At 35.8% G+C, this 26,425-nt stretch overlaps 1 protein-coding gene across 6 annotated transcripts in view; it reads right to left on the reverse strand.

Annotated features, from left to right (window-relative positions):
• The window catches only part of MAGI3 (membrane associated guanylate kinase, WW and PDZ domain containing 3), a 295,639-nt gene that overhangs the window by 105,299 nt on the left and 163,915 nt on the right, over positions 1-26,425 (reverse strand). For 5 of the 6 annotated variants that reach the window (XR_003794507.1, XM_029229509.1, XM_029229507.1 and 2 more), the window contains exons 2-4: positions 25,326-25,442; positions 9,227-9,346; positions 749-958 (exon numbers count right to left, since the gene is read on the reverse strand). Coding sequence is in view for 5 of the 6 variants with exons in the window: in XM_029229509.1 (XP_029085342.1) it covers positions 749-958; positions 9,227-9,346; positions 25,326-25,442 (447 nt within the window). In the remaining variant the exon portion in view is untranslated. Of the gene's footprint in view, positions 1-748; positions 959-9,226; positions 9,347-25,325; positions 25,443-26,425 lie in introns of those variants that run through there. The other variant, XM_029229508.1, reaches the window with a different exon arrangement.

Genomic DNA, 26,425 nt, shown 5'->3' on the forward strand with positions numbered 1-26,425 from the left:
TGCAAATACAAATTATCATTAGCAGAGAGGTCTGACTGCACAGAGCCCATAATAAATCAAAGTACTTGAACCATCCCGAAACCATCCCCCCACTCCGCCCCAGTCTGTGAAAAAATTGTCTTCCATGAAACCAGTCCCTGGTACCAAAAAGATTGGGGACTGCTGTCCTAAGCAATCACTACACTATTTAGGGGTGCCCAAAAGGAGAAGACTCTCCACCACTAAATTTCTGTTGGTTTTGCATTTAATGAAAAATATGGCAGTCAAGTTTGGAAATTTTCTTTGAGTGATTCAGAATTTAAACTCAAAATATTGCTAACAAACCTTTCAGATAATATTTATTAGCATACTTCTAAATCTTTGTTTTGGTTGAAGGCTATATCTTAACACATCTACATTTTGTTCAAATTCTGTAAAGTAGGACTTAGGCCAACAAGATTCCCATATTCAAGCACCAGAAATGAATCTCAAATCTTTTAGGCAGCAGGGTAATGGCATATTGTATTATTATCAATACTAATGATAGTTTATAATTGATTTATCAAAACTGCCACTTGGAGCAACTCACTTCAGCTTACAAGACAGTCAACAGAGATACACTGTTTCATGCAAAACCTTAAAAAAAACCCCTGAGAATCCCATCACTTTCTCTGCATGTGCTTTGTGGAAAATTTTACTACTTCCAATTCAGTGTCATATTAAAGTCAACCTTAAGGATCAGCCAGAAGTTGTTCATCTATTGACGAACCTGCATTTCCACTACCGTTAACAGCTTCCTTGTCTTCATCTTCTTCCTCTTCAGGAAGAGAACTGTCCATTCTTTCCATCTTGCTGACAGATGTAGTTCGTTTTCTTTGGGATTCTGTGTCAAACTCATTATCAAAGAGGACCTGATCAACTGGATCTGGCTGGAAAGGGCTGGGTTCTGCTGGAGGCTTGGGAGTTCCATAGAAGTTTCCTGAAGTGGACAAAATAACAGCTGCTGAAAGTGCTGAATGCTGAATTGAGAGTCAGAACAAAATGATCTAGTGTATGTCTCTGCCCTGTTATCTTATACGGAAGGTTTTGAATACCCACCGTTGGCCAAAAGGAGGCCAAAGCACTTTTTAACTTGGGAGAGGAGGAGGTAGAAAGACCAGGAAGAACTTATTTCTCAAGTGTCCTAACACTATATACTATCTAACATTATCTAACACTTTAAGACTATTTGTACTAAGGCCAGGAAGTTGACTTTACGTATGTAGGTTAGTTATTCCTACAGGGCTTGCTTTGCATGAGTTCTATATTAGGGCCTAATTTCTGAATTTAAATGCATCAATGCTATTGTGTAAGACTAACTGGCATAAAAAGTGGGAGTAAAGGAGGAGAAAACTAATTCAAATAATTTTGTTCTGATATGTAACATAATGAACTATTTTGGTAAAATAAGGAAACATAAAGGCAAAGGATAAAGCTAAGAACCAACCAGTCTGTTCTGAAATGTAGGCTGCTTATGTAAAAGTTAATTTTTTTAAAGTTTTTCTGAGTATTTTAATTATGTTATTTTATCTGGCAATTTACTGAACAAATAGAGAATTTATTAGCATAACTCAATATTGGCTTACACTCAGGAAAGCAAGAAGTACTTTAATATGTTGTCTTGTAAATCAGTAATTTTTTTTGTCTAGTTCTATATTTCCTTTTTATAATTTATCAATAACTATTTTTTTTCTAACCAAAATTTAAGATTCTTTTTTTTTATTGGAGTATAATTGCTTTACAATGGTGTGTTAGTTTCTGCTTTATAACAAAGTGAATCAGTTATACATATACATATGTTCCCATATCTCTTCCCTCTTGCGTCTCCCTCCCTCCCTCCCACCCCTCCAGGCGGTCACAAAGCACCGAGTTGATCTCCCTGTGCCATGCAGCTGCTTCCCACTAGCTATCTACCTTACGTTTGGTAGTGTATATATGTCCATGCCTCTCTTTCGTTTTGTCACAGCTTACCCTTCCCCCTCCCCATATCCTCAAGTCCATTCTCTAGTAGGTCTGTGTCTTTGTAAATCAGTAATTTTTGCAGTAAAAATGAATGTCCCAGAATAGAATGAAAACAACTGAATATCTGCTCAGTTTTCCATGTAGTCCCCAATAGGCAGCCACGTACGATGGAAAATGTCCAGTGGGTCTAGCTACCTTAAAAGTTTGTGGCTCCTGCTAGTTTTGACCTTATGTATCAACCACTATGCTGATGTTATAGAAAGATAAACATGGATGGGGAATAAAATACTCATCATCTTCTTCTTTTATTTTAAAAAAATCTCCAAATTCCTTGGCTCCTAAGGAGGTAATTAAGATGCTCATTCATATACAGTAAATTAATGGGGTATATAATGGATTATTTTTCCAAGATGAAAAAAAACAACAACAACATAGGTCGTTCACCACATCAGTGAGGCAAATCTACAAGTAACATGGTTTACCTTAAGTCGTGCTTGCTTTGAGGGGGAAAGTATTAAGATAAATTCTTTGCAAATTTGACTTTGGGAGGTAACTGTCATTAAAATACTCAAGACAATGGAACCAAAATAATAAGACTTTTCAACCACATCTTGCCTCTCCCCACTCAACTACTTCCTTGCTTCCAAATCCACGTTTGAAATGGAGTTACTCCTGTCATGCAGATGGATGGAAAGTTTCATACTAAAACAGACTAAGAGGATCTCTGCAAACTTTCTGGCCCATAAGTAAAGCAACGACCAATGAAAAAGCCAGTTCACATTTCTCTGGGACAGATGGCACAGAAATGCTCCAAACAGAGGTTTGGTTGGGGAGTAGGATGCTCTAGGATCTCATTTTTTCCTGCATGATGTCCAATAATCATCCAAGAAATTTTGATGTACCATGAAGAAGTTAAAAGTCCACTTTTACTTTTTTTTTTTCCAGTTTTTCTAAGGATGTTAGTTTTACAGGAAATACTAGAAACACATTTTACAGTGTATACTTAGTAATTATTATATGACCCTAGGGTGAAAATTAGAGAAATTCAGGATATTGTGATTGCTATATCCATAATCACTGATAAGAACTTAGAACTTCATAATAAATTCTGGCAGTTTCCTTATTTTAAAAAAATTATTGGCTTAGATTAAAAAAGAAAACTAGCATTGCTTATAAGTAAATTGGATCTATTTTTCTTGAATTGTTGGTAAATATCAAGATTTCAGACACTGGAAGGTAAAGAATTACAAGGTTTGTGAACCTTGACTATAGTTATTCACAGAAAAAGTTTTTCATCTTTTTGAAGCTGTTTTGGAGATTTTTCTTTTTCTCTTTTTTATTTTCTGAAGGGTTTTCATTTTTACAATAGAACAGTCAACCATTACATATTTTAAACCTATATAAAATCATATACAATAGTGTTAGAATAGTATTAGAAACTTATTTACTTATTTATTTACACATCCCCAGATACTAACTTTTGCCAGATTCCTTTCAGGTCTCCCCTTTTCCCCTCTTTAATGACACACATATACAGGCACATATATAATTAAGGGCCTAATTTCCTGTCTCTGTTCTTCCCACTTTCTCCCTGAGTTATCCTTATGTTGGTATATGTCATTTCCCTGCATATTATGTACATCTAGGACATATGTATATGCATACATAACATATAAACACTACTGCTTTAATAAAAGCTTCATGGAGTGTTTATGACATTACGTATCTTTTTTTTCTAGACAGTATACTGTCCATATCCTTTTGCAATCTTCTTTTTATACAACTGTATTTCTAAGACTTATTCCTGTTGATACATGTAGATTCTAGTCACCTGTTATATAATAGTCCATTTTTATGAACAAATTAAAAGGTATTTTATTAATTCCTCTACTAAAAGAGAGTTGGTTGCATTCCCTTATTGTTTCAAACAACACTGTAATGACTATTCGGGTACATGTCTGCATATGTACATTGACAAGGGTTTTTCTATAGTAGGCATCCAGAAAGGGAACTGCTAGGTCAGAGTCAGGTGCATCTTTGAATTTACTAGCTATTGCCAAGATGCTCTCCAAAGGGACTGTATCATTATATACTCTCTTCAGCTGTGTATGGGGGTTTCCATTTCCCACAATTATCAGTCTTTAAAATTTCTGTCAATCTTATGGTTGTGAAAGGGTGGATGACTGTTCATGTTCGTAACAGAAGCAAATGTAGAGGAATATCTTTGTGATCTAAGGGCAGAGAACGACTTCTTAAACGAAACTTCAAAGCATAAATCATAAGGAAAACAGTGATAAATTTGATAGACAAAAGTTAAGGATTTCTGTTTAATGAAGAAACACAGGACAAGGTTATTAGGTGACAGAATGGGAGAAAATATCTATATTCAATAAGGGATTAATACCTAAATAACTAAGGAATGTCTATAAACTGGAATGTGATTGAGATCCCACTTTTTAAAAAATGGACAAAGCGAATGAATAGACAATTTGCATTAGTCCAAGAAAACTAACAAGCATATGAAAAGATGCTCAAACTCTCTGACTACCAGAGAAACTAAAATTAAAATGAGATACCACTTCTACAACCATCAGATTGGCAACATTATAAAGCTGGATGATGCCAAGTGTTGAGGAGTATGTGGAGTCATTACTACATCTGCTACAGAACCAAATCCCTATGGCACTGCTGACGGGAATAGAGACTGCAGAGCTACCCAGAGCTACTTTATCACATTAACTATAGGTATACCTTATAACCCAACAATTGGATACATATTCCACAGACATTCTCACACAGGTCTGTAAGAAGACGTGTGTGAGGATGTTGCAGATTTATCTGTGGTGATGAGGAGTTGCAGGCAATCTGGAAGTCTGTCACTAGGAGAATCGTTAGGTAGTGGATTCACAACATGGAGTACTGTGCAGCAGTTAAAAAACAATGAATTACATGCAAATACAGTACAGCAACATGGATGAATCTAAAAAACACAGTAGTAATACGTGAAAACAGTTAATAACTAATGAGATACATGTAGAACATGGCCCAGATGTAAATAATAAATACATGTACACAAGACACAATATACATTTTGTAAGAACACATGCAAACAAAAACATATACATTAAACACATCAGAATGGTTGCCTGTAGGAGGGAGGTGAATGAGAGCAGGCTATTTGCATAAAAATAAAAAATAAGCGGCTGTCATTTCCCCTGAAAAGTCTCCACTGGCCATCTTATCTAAATAAGATATTCCTATTATTTCCTTTAAATCCCTTGTTTTTGTTTCCTTTCCTTCATAACATCTCGATTGGGTTATTTTGTTTGTTTTTTGACTGCCTTCCCACTAAGATATAGGATTTATGAAGGCAGTATCATTTCAATATTGCTCAGCACAGCATCTCTAGCCCCTCTGATAGTGCTTGGCACATAGTATGAAAGAAGGATCAAATAAATTAATAAATGAATGAATGAGTCATGGGAGCTAGGCCCAGAAAGGGTGGCTGGGTCAAACTTAGCAGGCAAAAGGAAATCATTAAAGATTCTGAAGGAGAGAGATATGACCAGAACTGCACTTGAGGAGGACTAGCATAGTAGCAACGAGCAGGGGGGATTGGTGAGAGGGAAGATACTGGAACAAATGAGATCAACTGCGACAGCCAGCATGAGCTAGTCCAGTGAGCCTACAATGAGGTGATGATAGTAAAAAGAAAGGCAGTAGAAAACTACAGGCCAATATCACTGATAAACATAGATGCAAAAATCCTCAACAAAATACTAGCAAACAGAATCCAACAGCACATTAAAAGGGTCATACACCATGATCAAGTGGGGCTTATTCCAGGAATGCAAGGATTCTTCAATATATGCAAATAAATCAACGTGATACACCATGTTAACAAACTGAAGAAGAAAAACCATATGATCATCTCAATAGATGCAGAAAAAGCTTCTGACAAAATTCAACACTCATTAATGATAAAAACCTGCAGAAAGTAGGCATAGAGGGAACTTTCCTCAACATAATAAAGGCCATATATGACAAACCCACAGCCAACATCATCCTCTATGGTGAGAAACTGAAAGCATTTCCACTAAGATCAGGAACAAGACAAGGTTGCCCACTCTCACAACTCTTATTCAACATAGTTTTGACAGTTTTAGCCACAGCAATCAGAGAATAAAAAGAAATAAAAGGAATCCAAATCGGAAAAGAAGAAGTAAAGATGTCACTGTTTGCAGATGAAATGATACTACACATAGAGAATCTTAAAGATGCTACCAGGAAACTACTAGAGCTAATCAATGAATTTGGTAAAGTAGCAGGATATAAAATTAAGGCGCAGAAATCTCTTGCATTCCTATACACTAATGATGAAAAATCTGAAAGTGAAATTAAGAAAACACTCCCATTTACCATTGCAACAAAAAGAATAAAATATCTAGGAATAAACGTACCTAAGGAGACAAAAAAACCTGTATGCAGAAAATTATAAGACACTGATGAAAGAAATTAAAGATGATACAAAGAGGTGGAGAGATATACCATGTTCTTGGATTGGAAGAATCAACATTGTGAAAATGACTCTACTACCCAAAGCAATCTACCCAAATCAGATTCAATGCAATCCCTATCAAACTACCACTGGCATTTTTCACAGAACTAGAACAAAAAATTTCACAATTTGTATGGAAACACAAAAGACCCCAAATTGCCAAAGCAATCGTGAGAACGAAAAATGGAGCTGGAGGAATCAGGCTCCCTGACTTCAGACTATACAACAAAGCTACAGTAATCAAGACAGTATGGTACTGGCAAAAAAACAGAAATATAGATCAATGGAACAGGATAGAAAGCTCAGAGATAAACCCACACACATATGGTCACCTTATCTTTGATAAAGAAGGCAAGAATATACAGTGGAGAAAGGACAGCCTCTTCATTAAGTGGTGCTGGGAAAACTGGACAGGTATATGTAAAAGAATGAAATTAGAACACTTCCTGACACCATACACAAAAATAAACTCAAAATGGATTAAAGACCTAAATGTAAGGCCAGAAACTATCAAACTCTTAGAGGAAAACACAGGTAGAACACTATATGACATAAATGACAGCAAGATCCTTTTTGACCCACCTCCTAGAGAAATGGAAATAAAAACAAAAATAAACAAATGGGACCTAATGAAACTTCAAAGCTTTTGCACAGCAAAGGAAACCATAAACAAGACAAAAAGACAACCCTCAGAATGGGAGAAAATATTTGCAAATGAAGCAACTGACAAAGGATTAATCGCCAAGATTTACAAGCAGTTCATGCAGCTCAATAACAAAAAAACAAACAACCCAATCCAAAAATGGGCAGAACACCTAAACAGACATTACTCCAAAGAAGATATACAGACTGCCAACAAACACATGAAAGAATGCTCAACATCATTAATCATTAGAGAAACGCAAATCAAAACTACAATGAGATATCATCTCACACCAGTCAGAATGGCCATCATCAAAAAATCTAGAAACAATAAATGCTGGAGAGGGTGTGGAGAAAAGGGAACACTCTTGCACTGTTGGTGGGAATGTAAATTGGTACAGCCACTATGGAGAACAGTATGAAGGTCCCTTAAAAAACTACAAATAGAATTACCATATGACCCAGCAATCCCACTACGGGGCATATACCCTGAGAAAACTATAATTCAAAAAGAATCATGTACCAGGACATGGAAGCAACCTAAGTGTCCAGCATCGGATGAATGGGTAAAGAAGATGTGGCACATATATATAATGGCATATTACTCAGCCATAAAAAGAAATGAAATTGAGATATTTGTAGTGAGGTGGATGGACCTAGAGTCTGTCATACAGAGTGAAGTAAGTCAGAAAGAGAAAAACATATACTGTATGCTAACACATATATATGGAATCTAAGAAAAAAAAAAAAAGGTCATGAAGAACCTAGGGGTAAGATGGAAATAAAGACACAGACCTACTAGAGAATGGACTTGAGGATATGGGGAGGGGGAAGGGTAAGCTGTGACAACGTGAGAGAGAGGCATGGACATATATACACTACCAAACATAAAATAGATAGCTAGTGGGAAGCAGCCACACAGCACAGGGAGATCAGCTCGGTGGTTTGTGACCACTTAGAGGCGTGGGATAGGGAGGGTGGGAGGGAGGGAGACGCAAGAGGGAAGAGATATGGGAACATATGTATATGTATTACTGATTCACTTTGTTATAAAGCATAAACTAACACACCATTGTAAAGCAATTATACTCCAATAAAGATGTTAAAAAAAGAAGTACACCTGAAACTAACACAACATTGTAAATCAAAAAAAAAAAAAAGAAGGCAGTGCAAAAGCTGCTACAAAGGAAGAAATGACTAGATTTGGTAACACACTAGATGAAAACTGTGAGAAAAAGAAAGAAGTAAATGAAGACTCCTCTGTTTTGAGCTCTTGGTACAGCTAAAGAGAGAAATTATTCTTTTGGATAGAGCACAAATGCATATTTGGATATGCTCAATTCATGGTTAGATACTTATTGAACACCATCTCTAGGCACTGAAGATAATATTGAGTAAGAAAGACATGATATCTGCTTTCACAGAGCTTTTGAAAAAGGCAATTATAATAGCTGATAAAGCAATGATGGAAAAGTACAGGGTGCTCTGGGAGTACATAAGCTTGCCAGGGAAGAGTTAGATAAAAAATAAAAAGATCTAACAAAGAATCATTTAAAAGTTGAAATTGATCTTAAATCAGTACTTCCTAGAATCAAGTGAGTAAAGAGTTATGAAAAGAAAACCAATTTTTCTGTCTTTGTTATTTTCCTCCTCAAATCTATATTCTCTTTTCTCCAAGAGAGGCAAGGTATAAATAGATTTTAAAAATTGTACAGTATTTTTATTTCCAACCAGAAATAGAACTCACAAATGCTTGTTGAGTTCATATGATGAATGTGAATTACCACTGAAATATGCATACTGGCCAGTTTGAATGATTTTAGTATATTGTTCACAATCAACTTTATAATATAGAATGTGTTTGCTTATTGTTTAATCCCATTTTAATTAGTAAATTACAAATAGCCTAATCAAAAGAAAAATCTCCCAAAGACTGATAGAAAAAACTTTTTAAAAATGGTATTTTACTGACCAAATTCCCTCTGAAATAATTCCAATCAATCAGATAGCTTTCTGGGTTGCTGTTGTCAATATTTGAGGACATACCATCATACGTTCCACTTTCTAATAATGCTCCACTCTCTTCCAGTGCTTTGAACTGTTCAACAGAAATGAAATTATAGTCCACCCCTGGTACTTCCCCATCCCTGGGGGCCCTTGTAGTGCCTAAGGAAAAAAAAAAAAAAAAACAAGAAAAAAATAGGTTGTAAAGTGCTTTTAAACTTATAAAACATTGAGAATAATAGAAAATTCACTTTATAGAGAACACATGGGAAACAGACTATTGAATATATTGTATCTTCTAGAGTGATGATCAGAGAATTTTAGGCAAATTAACATTCCTAGGTGAAAGTAGGACAATAAATAATGTAGGATGAGTAAATATACTTTAATAAAAGCTACAGATGGCTATGAAATTCAAAATTACAAAGATTAAAATGTTAGTGTCCAAGAAAACTTAACTTTCCAAGACACAACAGTTAATTCTTCTTTTAAACCTCAATTATTATTACTTAACATTTGAAGGAGAGATAAGTCCACCAAGGATAGGCTTCATTTTCATGTAGCTACCTTACATATTTTTACTTCCTTAGCATAAATGTAAACTAACATTCTACTTACTAGAGTTAGCATAAATGTAAACTAACATTCTACTTACTAAAGGACAATAAAAAAAGAAAAACAACTTTTAAAAACTCTTTACTGAGCTCCATTTAAAAAACTTGAACAAGTATTAATTATGAAATTATTTTAGACTAATGAATAAAGGGCTTAGGGCTTAAGATAGGAATTCACATATTGCTTCTTAGCCATTATTCTCTTCAAGTAATTTCAAAACATTAAGCAGTAAATTGCTTAATGAAATTCACTACAGCAACAGAGCACTACATTTCTATCTATTAAGGAATTAATGCCAAAGTAAAATGTTTTTCAGATCCAAGATATAAATTCAGGTTATGGCAGCATTGCTATATTTTACTGAATTTCACTGAACAAGAATCAATATTTTTTTGAACTGATATTGGAAATATTTCAAATACTAGAGAATACAAAAAAGAGATCCAGGTACTTAGCCTGGAAATAGGGTTGGGATATTGCCCTGCCAAGGATGCCTTCCCAAGCCTATTCCTCTATTTATGCTCCCTATTTGCTAATAGCACTCCAAGCCAGAAATCTGTCAGTCACCTTGGGTTATTCCCTCTGCTCCACATCCAGTCACCAAATTTGGTTGATTCCATCTCCTAAATACCTGTAGGATTTATATACTTGTCTTCATTCTCACACTCACTTAATTCATATCATTATCTATGGCCTGTATTGTGGCCTCCCAGGGTCAACCCTTTCTTCTCCCTGGCTACCCCCCTTACCCAAACTGCAGCCAGTGACTTTTCTAAAACAATCTTGAGCAAAAAACCTCCAAACCCATCAATGGTTCCCATGATCCTGGCATAAAATCCAGATGCTACCTCTTCAGCTTCTTTCTTGCCTCACGCCTTTCACATTCTAGGCTTTAGTCATAATAGATTTTTTTTCCCCAATTCTTTTAATCTTCCTTGCACTCGCTTAACTCCAAGGCCTTTGTCCAAGCCATTCTTTTCCTTGGAAGACTTCCTATTCCCTTTCTCTCTTACCTCAGCTAACTCCTACTGATCCTTCAGGTCCTGGCCTAGAAAGCTTCTTTAGAGAACCTTCCTTGATTCCCATCTAGGGTATGGCAATATGCAGGGACCACGTCTACTTGGTTCAGAGCAATAGCCCCAAGTCTTGGCACCATGTAAGAACCACAGTAGGTACTCAATATAGAGAGTTGTCAAATAAATTAAGTGAAATTTTACAAACGTAATTAGCACAGGGCCTGGCAATATGTTATCATTATTATAAATTAATTCACGGGAAACTATTAATTGCTTTTACTTTTTAGTGGCATTACATTCTATTACATTTTGTAACATGTGAAAAAAATCCACAATGATGATGATAAAATATTAATGGTGATGATCTCAGAAAATAATGATTAAGCCAACATTCTAAGCAACAAAGACTGTAATCAATGAATTTTTCCCTTATTTTTACCCAGCTTTTTATAAAAATGAGCATTTCTTTGTCTTACATCACACAGGATACGAAATTAATTAGGAAAACATAACTTCCCTTTTTCTTAACATTTTTTCATTATCAAATTTTTGTTTCTCATATACTGACTAAAATTACATTGTTAGATTCCCCAAATCAACAGCTTTTAGTTCCATATTAAGTAAAAGTTAACATTAGAAAATAAATTCAGCAATTAAATTTATGATTAGCAGCTGTGATAGATGGAAAAACATGGCCACATATTTTGCACCTCCTCCCATCAAGAGATGGGGCCTGTTGCCTCACCTCTTGTATCTGGACTGGGCTATAGCTTGCTTTGAATAATTTAATGTGATGCTGTGCAAGTTCAGGAGTCTAGATTTCCATCTTTGCCTCCTTGGAATAGTCCCACCACCATGTACAGATGTCCAGCCGAGAGTCCCAACCAACAAACAGCACCAAGGCCCCAGGCACGTCAGTGAGGCCAGTTTAGCCCTTCCAACCCCAGCTGAGCCTCCAGTGACTACAGCGACATGAGTGGGCCCAGCTGAGCTCAGCCAACCCATGAAATCATGAGAAATAATACATGATGGTTGTTTTAAGCCATTAAGTTCTAGGGTAGTCTGTTATGCAGCAAAGGCTAATTTAAATATTATCTAAATAAACTCTACTATAAAACATAATGACTACATAAAACCCAATTTAAGAGCAAACCATATAATAGATAATACTATTTAAAAAAGCACTGACCCGAGGGGCAGGAACAACTCTGCATTTTAGTCTGGGATGATTATTAATGGTACAATTTCAAGCAAGCACTTAATCCCTCTGGGCTTTGTTCTCTTTCTGCAATGTGGCATTGAGCAAGATGGTGTTCATGATTTGTTCCGTTAACAGACATAAAATGTTATGTGTGATTCCAACATATATATTTCCAAGACTCACAAAGTAGCTTTAATGTTCATTCTTTTTACAAATGTATTATAAATTTTCACTTCTTCCCCCTCAAAACATGTACTCTCATACACATAAAAAATTCTCTACCTTCCCCTACCCTACCACATTGCCATCAGCATTCCAGAAAATTTACCTTTCTATTCTCCTGATACTCTATATGTTTAACGTAAAGCTTTGTACATCCCCTCCAGTCAACACTATATTTCTCCTTTTTACATAAAAATTCCTCCAAGTTCTGCTAACTCAGTCTCCAATTCCTCTCCTCTCATTCTCTCGTGGGCCCATTCCAATCAGATCACTGCCCCAACCACTCCCACTGAGACAATTTGTTATGTGCATCAGCAGTCTCCACTTTGCTTAACCCAATGGTCAAGTCTCAGTCCTCACATTACTTGGCCAATCAACAACCTTTGATATAACTGATCCCTCCCTCCTTTTTGCTTTATTCTGAAATATACAGAAAAGCACATAAAACATATATATGTATAAAGTTTAACAAGTAATAATAAAGCAAACTCATCCAGGTGAAGAAACAGAACATTACCAGGGTGCCAAAAGCCCCCTTGTGTGCCTCCAATCATAAATCTCTCCCTCCACCCCCAAAGTAACCACCATCTTGACATTTGTGATGATTTCCTTTCCTTTTAAAAATGTTTTTAACTAAGTAATGCATTTCTGAGCAACACAGCTTAGTGTTGCCTGTTTTGTAACTTCATATGAAGGAAATCATATGCATCCTTTTGTGTCCACATCAATATTTGTCATCAGGTTTTTAAACTTCTGCCAACATGCTAAGTATGTAAAGGCATCTCACTCTGTATTTAATGTGCAGCTGCCTTATGAGATTAAACATTCTTTTTCATATATTTACTAGCCACAGAGATTTCTTCTGTTGTGAAGTGGCTGTTCAAGTCTTTTGCCATTTCTCTACTGGGTTGCCTGCCTTTTTAAAATTGTAGTTCTTTACATTCTGGATACTACATTACTTCATCAAATCTAAGTAATCAACAGCTTCTAAAATGCACCATTATTTTATCCCTAAAAAATAAAAAAAAAAACTGGCAATTATAATTGAAAGATTTCATGTATTGTAAGATGTATGCCAATTGTAGAGAGGTTAAAATGTGAAATAATTGTGTCAGTATTGAAGCACTGCACCTTTTCCCAGGTATATGTGTTGCAGATGAGGTATTTCTGCTAAAATGTGAAATATGCTTTCTTCAGAGAGTGCTTTCTGCAAAATCATGCACCAAAAATAAGAGAAGATTATGGAGAAAATAGGATAGGGTTGATCTCTGAAAACTTATTGCAACTTTGTAAACAGAGCACTTGGTAAAATCAGTAATAATCCCAATGAAAAATATTAGTACAGTTTAAAAGATATGTTATATTCCTAATAAAAAAATACTAGAGTAAATAAAATACTTTGTCTTTAAAAACAATAAGAAAAAAAAGAAAGGAAAGGAAAAGGTAGCTTGACAGAAAGGGGTACATGGAGGGTTGAGGCTACTGAATAACGAAGATAAGGCAAAAGGTGCAATCAACAATTTTAAGATAAAGCACAAGTTCAAATTGAGAAAAGAGGCGAAATTGAGGTGAATAGGCATCATACATAGTAGATACAACATTCAGCTATGTTTGTATATTCTGTGTTTACTTGATGATACAAAACATTCGCTGGGGCAAATGAAATAAGAACCAATATTACCTTGGTCCAGTCGACATCATTCTCCTACCTACTTACCAATCACATATGAACTTACCTGCATTATTGAAACAAATGTTGCAGAACAGGCAGTATCTTCTCCCACTCTGTGATTTCTTTTCATTTTTTTTTTTATAAATGGTCCTTTGATGACAGAAGTTTTTCATTTTAATGTAGTCAAATTTATCAGTCCTTTCCTTTATAGCTAATGGCTTTTGTGTCTTGTTGAAGAAATCCTTTCCAAGGCCATGGAGATATTCCATATTCTTTTTGAAAAGCATTACAGCCTTGCCTTTCATATCTAGTACTTTAATGTACTAAAACATTTTTTTTTTTTTGGACTTGATGGGAGGTAGTAGTCCAATTTCCTTTTCTTTCCAAATGTTGTTCAACAAGATTTATTGAAAAGTCAATTATTTTCCTCCCTGATCAGCCATGGCACTTCTGTCATGGGAATCTTATATAGAAACACCCATATAAGACTGGGTGTCTATCACTGGGCTTTCTATTACATCCCATTTATCTACTGACCATTCCTGCACCATTATCACAGTGTTGTAATTATTATACTGCCACGATAAATCTTGAGATATAGCAGAGCAATTCCACTTACCTTGTTTTTTCTATTCATAGCCTTTCTATATAACTTCTGGAATCAGGCCAAAAATGCTGGGATTTTTATGGAATCTATTAATCAATTTGAGGAGACCTGATATCTTCACCATATTGAGTCTTTAATCCATGAACAAGAATGCCAATATATTTAGATCCTCAATATATTTAGATCTTCCTTAATGTCCCTTAATTTGACCTTATAGAGATCTTTACACTTTATACTTATTTAGATTAATTTCTAGGTATTTCAAATATTTTTATGCTATACATGATATCTTTTTGTAAATTTTCATTTTCTAATTGTTGATAATATAAAAGAATATAATTGGGGGAGTTTATTTGGCCACTTTATCATGATATAATTTATCTATAATAAAAGTCACTAATTCTAACAGTACAGTCCTATGAATTTTGGGAACCATTGCCCCCAAAAGTCTCCTTGTGCCCTTTTGCAGTCTCCCATCCTGTGGCAGCCACTGATCTGTCGTCACGATAGTTTTGCCTTTAATAGAATCTCATATAAATGAAATCATACATCAATTTGATTTCAGTAGTGGTTTGTGTCTGGCTTCTTTCATTCTGTATGACACTTTTGAGATTCATCCAGTTTGTTGTTAAATATCCTTTTATCACTGAGGTGTATTCCACTGCATAGATATACCAAAATTTGATTATGCATTCACCATTGGTGGACATTTGGGTTGTTTTCAGATTTAAGACAGTACTATAAATAAAGCTGTACATTTACAAGTCTTTGGGTAGATTTATATTTAAATTTATGTTAGGTTAATACCTAGAAGTAGAATTGCTGGGTCATATGATAAGTGTATGTTTAACTTTATAAGAGAAAGTCCCAAAGTAGATGCACTACTTTGCATTCCCACCAACAATATATGAGAGCTATAGTTGATTTACATTATAGTTTCCATGTAGGAATTCTTTTCTGGAGCTTCTCGGCAAATCTGCTTTTTCTAAATCCCAAGAAAAATCAGTTGATGGGGAAAATGAGGGAACAAAAGGTATTATAGTTCTGCTGTGAGAATTAAAGCGTAATAATTTGAGATAGAGATGTTACTGGTTTCGACTGAAAGTAAGAGCAAGAAACACTGAAAAGTAGAATCAAATGTTAAAGCTGATATTTTCAGGGACTAGGGCAGAAGCCTGGAGGAGAGCAGCAGTCACAATCTACTCAGTCAGTCATACCTGCAGCTGTTCCCATGCAGCAAGTGTGTAGTCAGGGCTCTGCTGCTAATGGTGGGTTGTTCTTGCAAATATAATGTTAATAAGTTTATATATATTTATATAAATCCTGTGAGTGATGTTCCAAAAATATTACAAGTTTTGAAGGCTAGATAAGACCTTAAATTGTCAGTTTCGTTATATGATTCTGTGTAACGTTTTTGACATTGGTTGGGAGATCTGAATGTCACCTGAACACTATCCAACAAAGTTCTCCTGAATTTTTCACCATTTCATATTAGCTGTGAGTTTCAGTGCTTTGTAAATACTCGAAGAGAAGAAATGCAAGAAGTGAATGTTGTTGCAGAACACTTCAACCTGAAATCAGAAACTGGTCTAAAATCTGAAGTAAAAGCAATATAGATTTCAATGGCAAAAACAAAATCAGGGCAAGAAAAAATATTTTCATCATTAAAAAAGGAAACAATCCTAGAGAAATAGAAATAAAAACAAAAATAAACAAATGGACCTAATGAAACTTCAAAGCTTTTGCACAGCAAAGGAAACCATAAACAAGACCAAAAGACAACCCTCAGAATGGGAGAAAATATTTGCAAATGAAGCAACTGACAAAGGATTAATCTCCAAAATATACAAGCAGCTCATGCAGCTCAATATCAAAAAAAACAAACAACCCGATCCAAAAATGGGCAGAAGACCTAAATAAACATTTCTCCAAAGAAGATATACAGATTGCCAACAAACACATGAAAGGATGCTCAACATCATTAATCATTAGAGAAATGCAAATCAAAACTACAATGAGGTATCACCTCACATGGGTCAGAATGACCAGCAGCAAAAAGTCTACAAACAGTAAATTATGGAGAGGGTGTGGAGAAAAGAGAACCCTCTCACACTGCTGGTGGGAATGTAAATTGATACAGCCACTATGGAGAACAGTATGGAGGTTCCTTAAAAAACTACAAATAGAACTACCATACGACCCAGCAATCCCACTACTGGGCATATACCCTGAGAAAACCATAATTCAAAAAGAGTCATGTACCACAATGTTCATTGCAGCTCTATTTACAATAGCCAGGACATGGAAGCAACCTAAGTGTCCATCATTGGATGAATGGATAAAGAAGATGTGGCACATATATACAATGGAATATTACTTGGCCATAAAAGGAAACAAAATTGAGTTATTTGTAGTGAGGTGGATGGACCTAGAGACTGTCATACAGAGTGAAGTAAGTCAGAAAGAGAAAAACAAATACCATATGCTAACACATATATATGGAATCTAAAAAAAAAAAATGGTTCTGAGGAACCTAGGGGCAGGACAGGAATAAAGACGCAGATGTAGAGAACGGACATGAGGGCATGGGGAGGAAGAAGGGTAAGCTGGGACAAAGTGAGAGAGAGGCATGGACATATATACACTACCATATGTAAAATAGATAGCTAGTGGGAAGCAGCCGCATAGCATAGGGAGATCAGCTCGGTGCTTTGTGTCCACCTAGAGGGGTGGGATAGGGAGGGTGGGAAGGAGAAGCAAGAGGGAGGAGATATGGGGATATATGTATATGTATAGCTGATTCACTTTGTTATACAGCAGAAACTAACACACTATTGTAAAGCAGTTATACTCCAATAAAGATGATAAAAAAAAAAATAGTGGGTCGTGAACAAAAAAAAAGGAAGCAAGCTTATATGAATGACCAATGGCTAACACCCAATTTGAAGATGCTTTTGGATATACTCAACAATTCTATGAATGTCAATGCAAAATGAAATATATTTTTTTCTATGTCTGAATATTTGTTACCAAACAAAAATTAAGACCATCAGATAATGCAATTGATACTTTGTGTGCTTTAAATTTTCATTTCTTTCAGGAGTGAAAAATTCAAATATTAAGTATGTATGGTATTACTTTTCAAATTTTTAGATGATTTTTATTTGGCATTTACTTTGTGTTAATGTTCCCTTATTTTAAGGTTTTCTGTTAGCAAATGGCTGTATCGGGTTGAGATCATTTAAAAGTGCTATTAAAATCTTGTTATATTAGTTTCTAATAATAATAAACCATTTGATTTTATATTGTCATTTTCTCTCTTTAACTGCTTGGTGCACTCAGGAGAATCCATCCCATACCTCAGTGTTTATAGCCATTATTACTGCTATGACCGTCAAGTGTAGCAGTCACTTGGGTCCCAAGGTACTTGGCTCAGCTGGTACTTCATCACAATCAGCCACAGGTTATACTATGATTAAATTGTGATGCCACTTGTCACGAATTACCAGCAACCTACTTCCCACTGGAAGGAATCTGGCTCTGGGCTCAAGCCCAAGTACACAACCAAAACCAATCCTAAAATCCCTTCTTGGAGGGTTTGTCTCCTGGAACTACTACCAGTACCAATTCTGTATCAGCCAGGGTCCAAAGAGGAGCAAGAAACTAGATGGTAACTTGAACAAGGACAGCTTAATGTAAAGAACTATCAACTATTTATAAAGAATTAACTAAGAGGGAATAAAAGAGAACTCTAAAGAGTACCATCCTCGAAGAGATGCTCTCAAAGTCTGGGATTCAGACCTTGCTGGGGAAGGTGTGTAGCAGCCCACTGGATGGTAGAGAAGTTTACTGGGTTGCCTTGGGACAGGGCTGGTTCACAATCAGTAGGCTGAGGCTGGTGGGCAGGGAACTGTCTGCTGGAGTACCAATAAAATTCACCAACAAGCTGCCTTGCGTGGTAGGGATGATGTAGGGGGTGTTTTGGACTTACTAGAAAACCAGCTGGGACACTGGCTAGGCTTGCTAGAAACCCACTGGAAAACACTTACAAAGAGATATTGCTGAAATCTGGGAAGCCTGCTGGGGTCCCCACAGAACTCATCAGGAAACTGGGAGGAATTCAGCTGGTGCATTGGTGGAACTCATGAAGCCAACTATGAGGGTGTTCCTGAACTTGCTGCTGGGACTCCCCCCACCCCCACCCCTCCCCCTCATCCCCCTCCCCACACCTGCCCAGGTGCACTACTGAACTTGCCACTAGGTAGCTGACTGGTAGAGTGCTGCTAAAACTTACTGAGTATCTTTTTGCAGGCAGAAGCAAAAAGAAAAAGACACACTGGAACCAGGAAAAGAAGCCTCTTCTTTCTAGTATCGTTCCTGCACACTCTACTGAGGAAGCTTAACATTGTGTCAGGTGGTAAGGGAAAAATGTGACAGTATCTTAAGCAGGCAAAAAGAGCAGATTTGAAGCCAAGAGGCAGTGAGTAATAAACAGGCAGACTAGTGTTCTGAGAGATTCTATCATGAACTAGTGTTGGACTTTGTCAAATGTTTTTTCAGCACCTATTGAGAAGGTCACATGTCTTTTCTAGTCTGTTACTATATTAATCTTCAAATGTTATACCAACCTTGCATTCCTCGGACAAATCCCATTTGGTCATAATGTGTTATCTTTTTTCTCTATTGCTATATATTGATTTGCTAAAATATTTAAAAGATTTTGAGTCTGTGTTGATGAAAAATTTTGATCTAGTTTTTATCTCACTTTAGAATCAGGATAATGCTCAGATCACAGAGTGAGGTTGGGAACTGTTGTAATTTTCAAAAAAGGTTATGTAGAATTGGCATTATTTCTTCTTTAAATATTTGGAACAATTCACCAGTACCATCTGGGCCTGAAGTTTTCTCTTTGGGCAAGTTACAAACTACAAATTTAATTTCTTTAATAGATAGAGGGCTGTTCAGTTCATCTAGTTTTTCTTGAGTGAGCATTGATAGTTTTTGTCTTCCAAGGAATTTATCCATTTCATCTGAGTTGTTGAGTTTATTGGTATAAAGTTGTTTAGCATATTCCTTATTATCCACTTAACATCTGTAGGATTTTCAGTGATGCCACCTTTCCCATTCTCAACATTGTTGTTTATCACTTTTATTAATCTGAAAGAAGCAGCTTTGGATTTCACAGATTTTTCTCTATCATTTCTCTGTTTTCTATTTTATTGATTTCTGCTCTTATCTTTATTATTTCCTTCCTGCTACTTAATTTGGGTTTACTTTGCTCTTCTTAGGGTAGAAATTTAGATCATTGATTGAGACCTTTATTATTTTCTAATATAAGTTTTTAATACTATAAATTTCCCTCTAAGTACTGCTCTAGCAACGTCCCACAAATTGATATGTTGTATTGATATGTGTGATACTTTGTAATTTTCCTTCTGGCTTATTCTTTCACTCACAAGTTAGTTAGAAGTGTGCTATTTAATTTCCAAATATTTGGAGATTTTCCAGATATGTTTCTATAAATGATTTCTAATTTAATTCCATTATGATCAGAGAACATATTTTGTACGATTTAAATCCTCTTAAATTTACTGAGTCTTGTTTTATGGTCCAGAATATGGTCTATATTTGTAAATGTTCCACGTGCACTAGAAAAGAATGTATATCCTTATGTTACTGGGTAGTATGCTCTAACAAATAACAATTAGGTCAAGTTGGTTGAAAGTGTTATTCGTGTTATAATCTTGTTGATTTTTTGCTTACTTTTTCTAAAGTGGGTATTGAAATCTTGAACTATAATTATGAAGTTTTTTCTATTTTCCTTTTAGCTCTCATTCTGGTATCATTTCCATTCCACCTGAAGAATTTCCTTTACTATTTCTTATAGTACAAGTCTGCTAGAGAAAAATTCCCTCATCCTTTTTTGTCTCAAAAATTTCTCTATTTCTCTTTATTTTTAAGGATATTTTTACTTTATATAGTTGGCATTTTTTCTTTCCAGCATCTTAAAGATGACATTTGACTGACTTCCAGTTTGTACTGTTTCTGTTAATAAGTTTGCAGTCATTCTATATTCCCCGCATGTACCTCTTTTTCTGTCTGCCTTTCACATTTTCTCTTTATCACTGGTTTTCAGCAATTAGATTATTATGTACATTGATCTTTTTTTTTTTTTTAAAGGTTTCTTCTTCTTGGGGTTTGTTGAGACTCTTTGATCTATGGGTTTATAGTTTCCATTGAATTTGCAAATATTTCAATATTTCAAATATTTCCACTATTTCTTCAAATATTTTTTCTGCTGCCCCCACTTTGGCTTGACAGTGTGCCATAGGTCAGTATGAGCAGATCACAGTCCTGTTCTGCTTATAATCTAATGTCTGAAAACAGCTGTTATAGATATCTTGCCCAATTTCTGGTTGTTTATGATAAGACGGTAAATCCAGTACCAGTTAGTCCTTCGTTGCAAAGGTAGAAGTCTCTCTGTCTCTCTCACTATTTGGTTGCTTTTAAAAAGTTCACTGTTTTACTTTTTTTCCTCTCCATGTTTGTTTGATAAGTTTATATTGCTAAGTCTTCAAGTTCACTGATCTTTTCTTTTGCAGTTCCTAATCTGCTGTTAAGCCCATCCGGTGAATTTCTGAAGTTCCATTTAGTTCTTTTTAAAAGTATACATCTTGTTTTCTCTTTATTCTGTTCATATTGTCCTTTAAATCCTTGAGCATATTTATGATAACTTTAAAATTCTTGGTATGGTCGTTATCTGTGTCCCTTCTGGTTTTTTTAAAATTATTATTCTTTTCTTTAATCAGCTCACTTTTCTCTTATGGGTCACATTTCCTTGTTTTTTTGTATGCTTGTACTTTTTTATTAGACACTGGACATTGTGAATATTATGTTATTCAGTGCCCAGATTTTGTTGACTTCCTTTAAAGAGTGTGGATTATTCCCTTTCCCCCCCGCTCCTTTCCTTTATTGTTACTAACAGTTAAGTTACATGCATATTCACTTGATCCTTTTGGGACTTTTTAAATTTAATTTTGTTAAAATGGGCCTCAAGGAGCTTAATCTATGGTCATTTTAACCCTACTAGTAAGCCATGACCCTTACGGGGTCTCTCCACTCAGTCTGGTTAGAACTCAAATTTCTCTTGGTCCTGTGTAAGCTCTGGTATTGTTAATCTTACAGCTCACAGAGAGTTCTTTGCCCTGCTATGTGAAGTCTCGTCCTACACATTCTCAGCTTAGTATTCAGCAATAGACCCAAGGAGGCACCTATGCAGTTTGCCTGAACTCCTTTTCTTCATAGTTCTTTCCTCTCTGACACCCTGTCTTACAAATTCCAAACACCTCAGACTTCTTGAACTCATATTTCATATGTCCCCTCAACTCAGAGTCTGCTAAACTCTGCCTGGGCTCTTCCTTACTCTGCTGTAGCCTCAAAAGTGCCTCCAGGAAGAAAGCTGAGGAAATTACAGGACTCCTCTTGTGTGCAGTCTCCTTTCTTCTTCTCTTAGGGGTCACAGTTGTGTTTTATCTATAGTGCAATGTCTGACAACAGTAGAAGTCTCTCTTTCTCTCTTATTAATTTTGTTGTTTAAATTGTCTCAGATTTTGTCAGTGGGCACCCCATTTAGGTGGCTTTTTTTTCTTTATGTTCTTCTGATATGTCCCCCAAATTTTTTAAGCATACTTTCTGATACAATTGGATATTCCAAGCTTGTACTTTCCTTGCCCCAGACAGAGAATCAGAATTTTCTCCAGGAAGAACTGGCATCTTTTTTTTAAAATTTATTTTTATTATTTATTTATGTATTTTTGGCTGCATTAGGTCTTTGTTGCTGTGTATGGGCTTTCTCTAGTTGTGGCGAGCAGGGGCTACTCTTTGTTGTGGTATGCAGGCTTCTCATTGTGGTGGCTTCTCTTGTTGCAGAGCATGGGCTCTAGGCACATGGGCTTCGGTAGTTGTGGCTCACAGGCTCTAGAGCGCAGGCTCAGTAGTTGTGGCACACGGGCTCAGTTGCTCCACGGCACGTGGGTTCTTCCCGGACCAGGGCTTGAACCCGTGTCCCCTGCATTGGCTGGCGGATTCTTAACCACTGGACCACCAGGGAAGTCCCAATCTGGCATCTTTTAGTAAAGAATTACATTTAGAGACCAGATGTGACCATTCAGTTTGCTAACTGCTACTGATGCATCAGGGCTTCTAGATTCTTGGAAGTGTTTTGGGCAGTTCAATTTTAAGTTAGGAGTTCCTGTTAGGATCTGAAGTAGCTGTAGCTGTTTGGAAACTATGAATTAAAACAAATAAATCGTAGAGCTCCTTTCTAAGGCAAAACCTCACACTGGGGAGAAACTGCAAAACTAGGACAGTAGAAGTAAGTTAAAAAGAAGATCAAGTAAAAGTGGCAGAGGGCAGCAAAAAGTACAAGTACATATTTTTATTACCTTGCTTTAACAAGGAGGGAGGGAGCTCTAGAGCTATGAAACTAAAAATGCTACCCTGAGACACCCCATGCAGGCAAAATACCAAGTTCCTTATAAGGGGATAAAAATCAGATTGTTTTCAGACTTTTTTAAGAGCAATGCTTTATGCCAGAAAACAATTAGATAATTAAGATAGTCTGGGAAAGAAATTATGAGCCAAAAATTTCATATCCATCCAAACAAACTTTAAAGTATAAAGGCCACAGAGAAACGGCTATAATGATCCTGTGAACCTTTCATGGAAATCTGGTAGACAACAAGCTTTAGACAACCAGAATTACTGAAGAAACAACAACATAAGGGTTGGTAGCTTGATTAAATATGTATCTACCCAAAGAATGGAGAATAAACGATGATTATAAAGGGGAGAGTACAGTACATAATGGTTGCTTGCATTGCCAATATAGATACAGATCAAGCATCAAAAAAACGGTCAGAATGAGGAAAGCATATGCAAAGCAGAATGAGCTCGCTGATTACCTTATATGTGTTGGGAATAAAAAGATATTACTTCAAGTCAGATGATGGGAGAGGGAGAGGTAAGGAGGAAGAAGAAATGACTAGATAATTTTAATATTACTCATAGTAGGAACAAAAAAAAAGGGATGAGAAACACAGAGTATTATATAAAGGTACAGAGATAACCAGTAGAATAAAGATACAAATCTTCCTAAAAAGAGAGCTCAAATAAAATAGACTACATAGTGAAAGGCTTTTTATATAAAATACTTGTACATGGGTAAAATAGAAAAACATGACCAAACTGGGACTAAAGATATCAATCACATCAATAAAGTTTCACATTGGCTACAAAATAGAAAAACATGACAAAACTGAGACTAAAGATATCGATCTAATCAATAAATATATTTTCACACTGGCTACAAAGTTCAACACTATTTGTAAAACAAAGAGATTCAGTAAGATAAAAGAATAAAAAGATGGACAAAGATTTATCAGGCAAATGCAAAGAAAAGAAGGCAGGAATTGCAATTCTCAAATGTGACAAGGTAGATTTATGGAAGGAAATCATAGATAAGTAGTCAGATTTTAAAACAAAATATTTTATACCATGTTAAGGAGTCTAGACTTGCAGTCAACAGGACGTTTTGAAGGATAAACTACAAATGGAAAAGAATCAGACGTGCACTTTAAAGATGGACTAGACTGAGGTGACACTGGAGTCAGGGGATACAGTTAGAATGGGGCAAGGGGCCACACACTGCTTGAGTACCTGCTCTAGACCAAGTGGTTTACATTTATGTTCTCACTTTAATTCTAATAATGATATCAGGTGAGCCTTATGATTCCCATTTTATACATGGAGATTCTGAAGCTTAAGAAGATTAAGTAACCTGCCCAAGTAAACCAACTAGTAAAACGCCAGAATCAAGATTTTGAAGTCAGTTTTACTTAGCTCTTTGCAACTACATAATGCTATTTGTTGTGGTGGTGGTTGTTTTTTAAAATCCAAGTAAGAAAGAGTGAGGGTCTATGGTAGTGCAGAGAGATAGGTATTTGAGAAGCATAATCAGGAAGGTTTGGTGATGAACTGGACATTGTGTGAGATTAAATAACAAGAAAAAGAAATCAAGAATTCCAGAGGCCTTATAAAAGCTAGTATCCACAAGGAATTACAAATATACTGAAAAGTAAAACAGACCAGAATGTCCTTTTATTCCCTTTTATTGTTTACTGCTTTTATTCTTCCCCAGACCTACGCTAGTTAAACCAAGCATACATGATTTGTTATGTGTTAAAAAAAAACAATGAAAAGCCAAAACTATCATTACAACAACAATCAGGTCCTATGAAAACTATTAAGACTAGAAGAGATACACCAACATCTAGATAAAAATTCAAAGCGGATTACCACAAAGGTGGCACTGCATGCTTCCTCCTTTTTTCCTTTGGGGAAGAGGCAGATTTTAAAATTAGCAGTATCCTAATAATTAATAAAAAATATTTGTTCTCAGTGTACAGGCATTGAGAGCAAAATAGTCTTCTTACTGCATAGGCTTTAGAAATTGATTTATAGGAAAAACATCTAGTTAGCAACATGTACATTTATATTCTTAAAATTTTAAAGTCTAATGGCTTTTTAAAAAGTCAAAATATAGAATCTTCTAGTTTTTCTATTTTTAAAACAAAGCACTTAAAAGTCTTCTGAAAATTTTTCTCTTTATCCAATTTTTGTTTCATTCCAATGCCCCAACTTAGTCTCCACAATTTCATATGAGATACTCTAGTGAATTATTTCTAGACATTTGATTAGTTAAATAAAGATATTTTGGCTGCATTTCTTTTATTCCATCTCATACTTACATGGAATAGTTCTCAAATAGAGATTATCTCTAATCACTTGCTGCAGTTTGTGGTCCACTGATCCTTTCTGAAACTGAAGACTCAGGTAATGTCGCAAATCTTTATTAATGACTTTGCCTACAAAAAAAACACACAAGACAAAACACATAACTGTTAGATCTCCAGTTAAATATCAATGCTAGTTAATGAATACCCTTAAACCATTTAGCCATAAATAGGAAAAAGAAATCAGAATATTGCATCCAAAACAAGATAACTGTACCAAACTATTATAGGTACTATAATTAAAATACACAACTTTAATACACAACGTAGGCATAATTTTACATGGAAGGAGAGGGAGGACGTATAAGTCACAGAACATGACAAATATCCAATGACTTTAAATACGATCTATACCCTGGTAAGTGCCAAATTCTTATCACGTCTCTAACCCTGACCGATCTCCACCAGGCTCCAAACTCATCAAACTCTCTATATATTGCAGATATATTTGGAAGTCAAATAAGCACCTCAAATTTCAGATGACCAAAACAGAACTCTTAATTCTATCCTCTCCCATTATTTTCTTCTCCTCTCGTTCTTCCTGTCTTCGAAAATTACCACCACCAATCCAACAGGACAAACCCCAAATCTAGAAGTCATCCTCAATTTCTCATTTTTACTTCTATCCCTCAACGCAATTTATTAGCAATTTTTGTCAGTTCTACCTCCAAAACATATCCCATAACTGCCCACTTCCCTCCACTTCCACTGCCACCATCTAAGCTAAGCCACCATCATTTCTCGCCTGGAATTCTATAACAGCCTTCTAATCGGTTTCGCTGCATCCATTCTTGGCTCCTTCCTGCTCCCACCATTCACAAAGAAGCCAGAATGAGATTTTAAACATAAATCAGATAATCACTACTCTGTTTAGAGCCACAAATGACTTCTTGCTGCTCTTGGAATATAATTCAAACTTCTAAACAGGCCTTAGAAAGCCCTACATGTTTCAGCTCTGGCCATCTCTGACCCAAACTCACTCACCCTTCATCCTCTCAAACTACGTTCCACCCACACTGGCCATCTTTATCATCTCTAACAGACCAAATGGGTCC

The sequence above is a fragment of the Monodon monoceros genome, unplaced genomic scaffold, assembly GCF_005190385.1.
Source record: "Monodon monoceros isolate NGI ecotype Baffin Bay Population unplaced genomic scaffold, NGI_Narwhal_1 Super_Scaffold_18, whole genome shotgun sequence".
NCBI lineage: Eukaryota > Metazoa > Chordata > Mammalia > Artiodactyla > Monodontidae > Monodon > Monodon monoceros.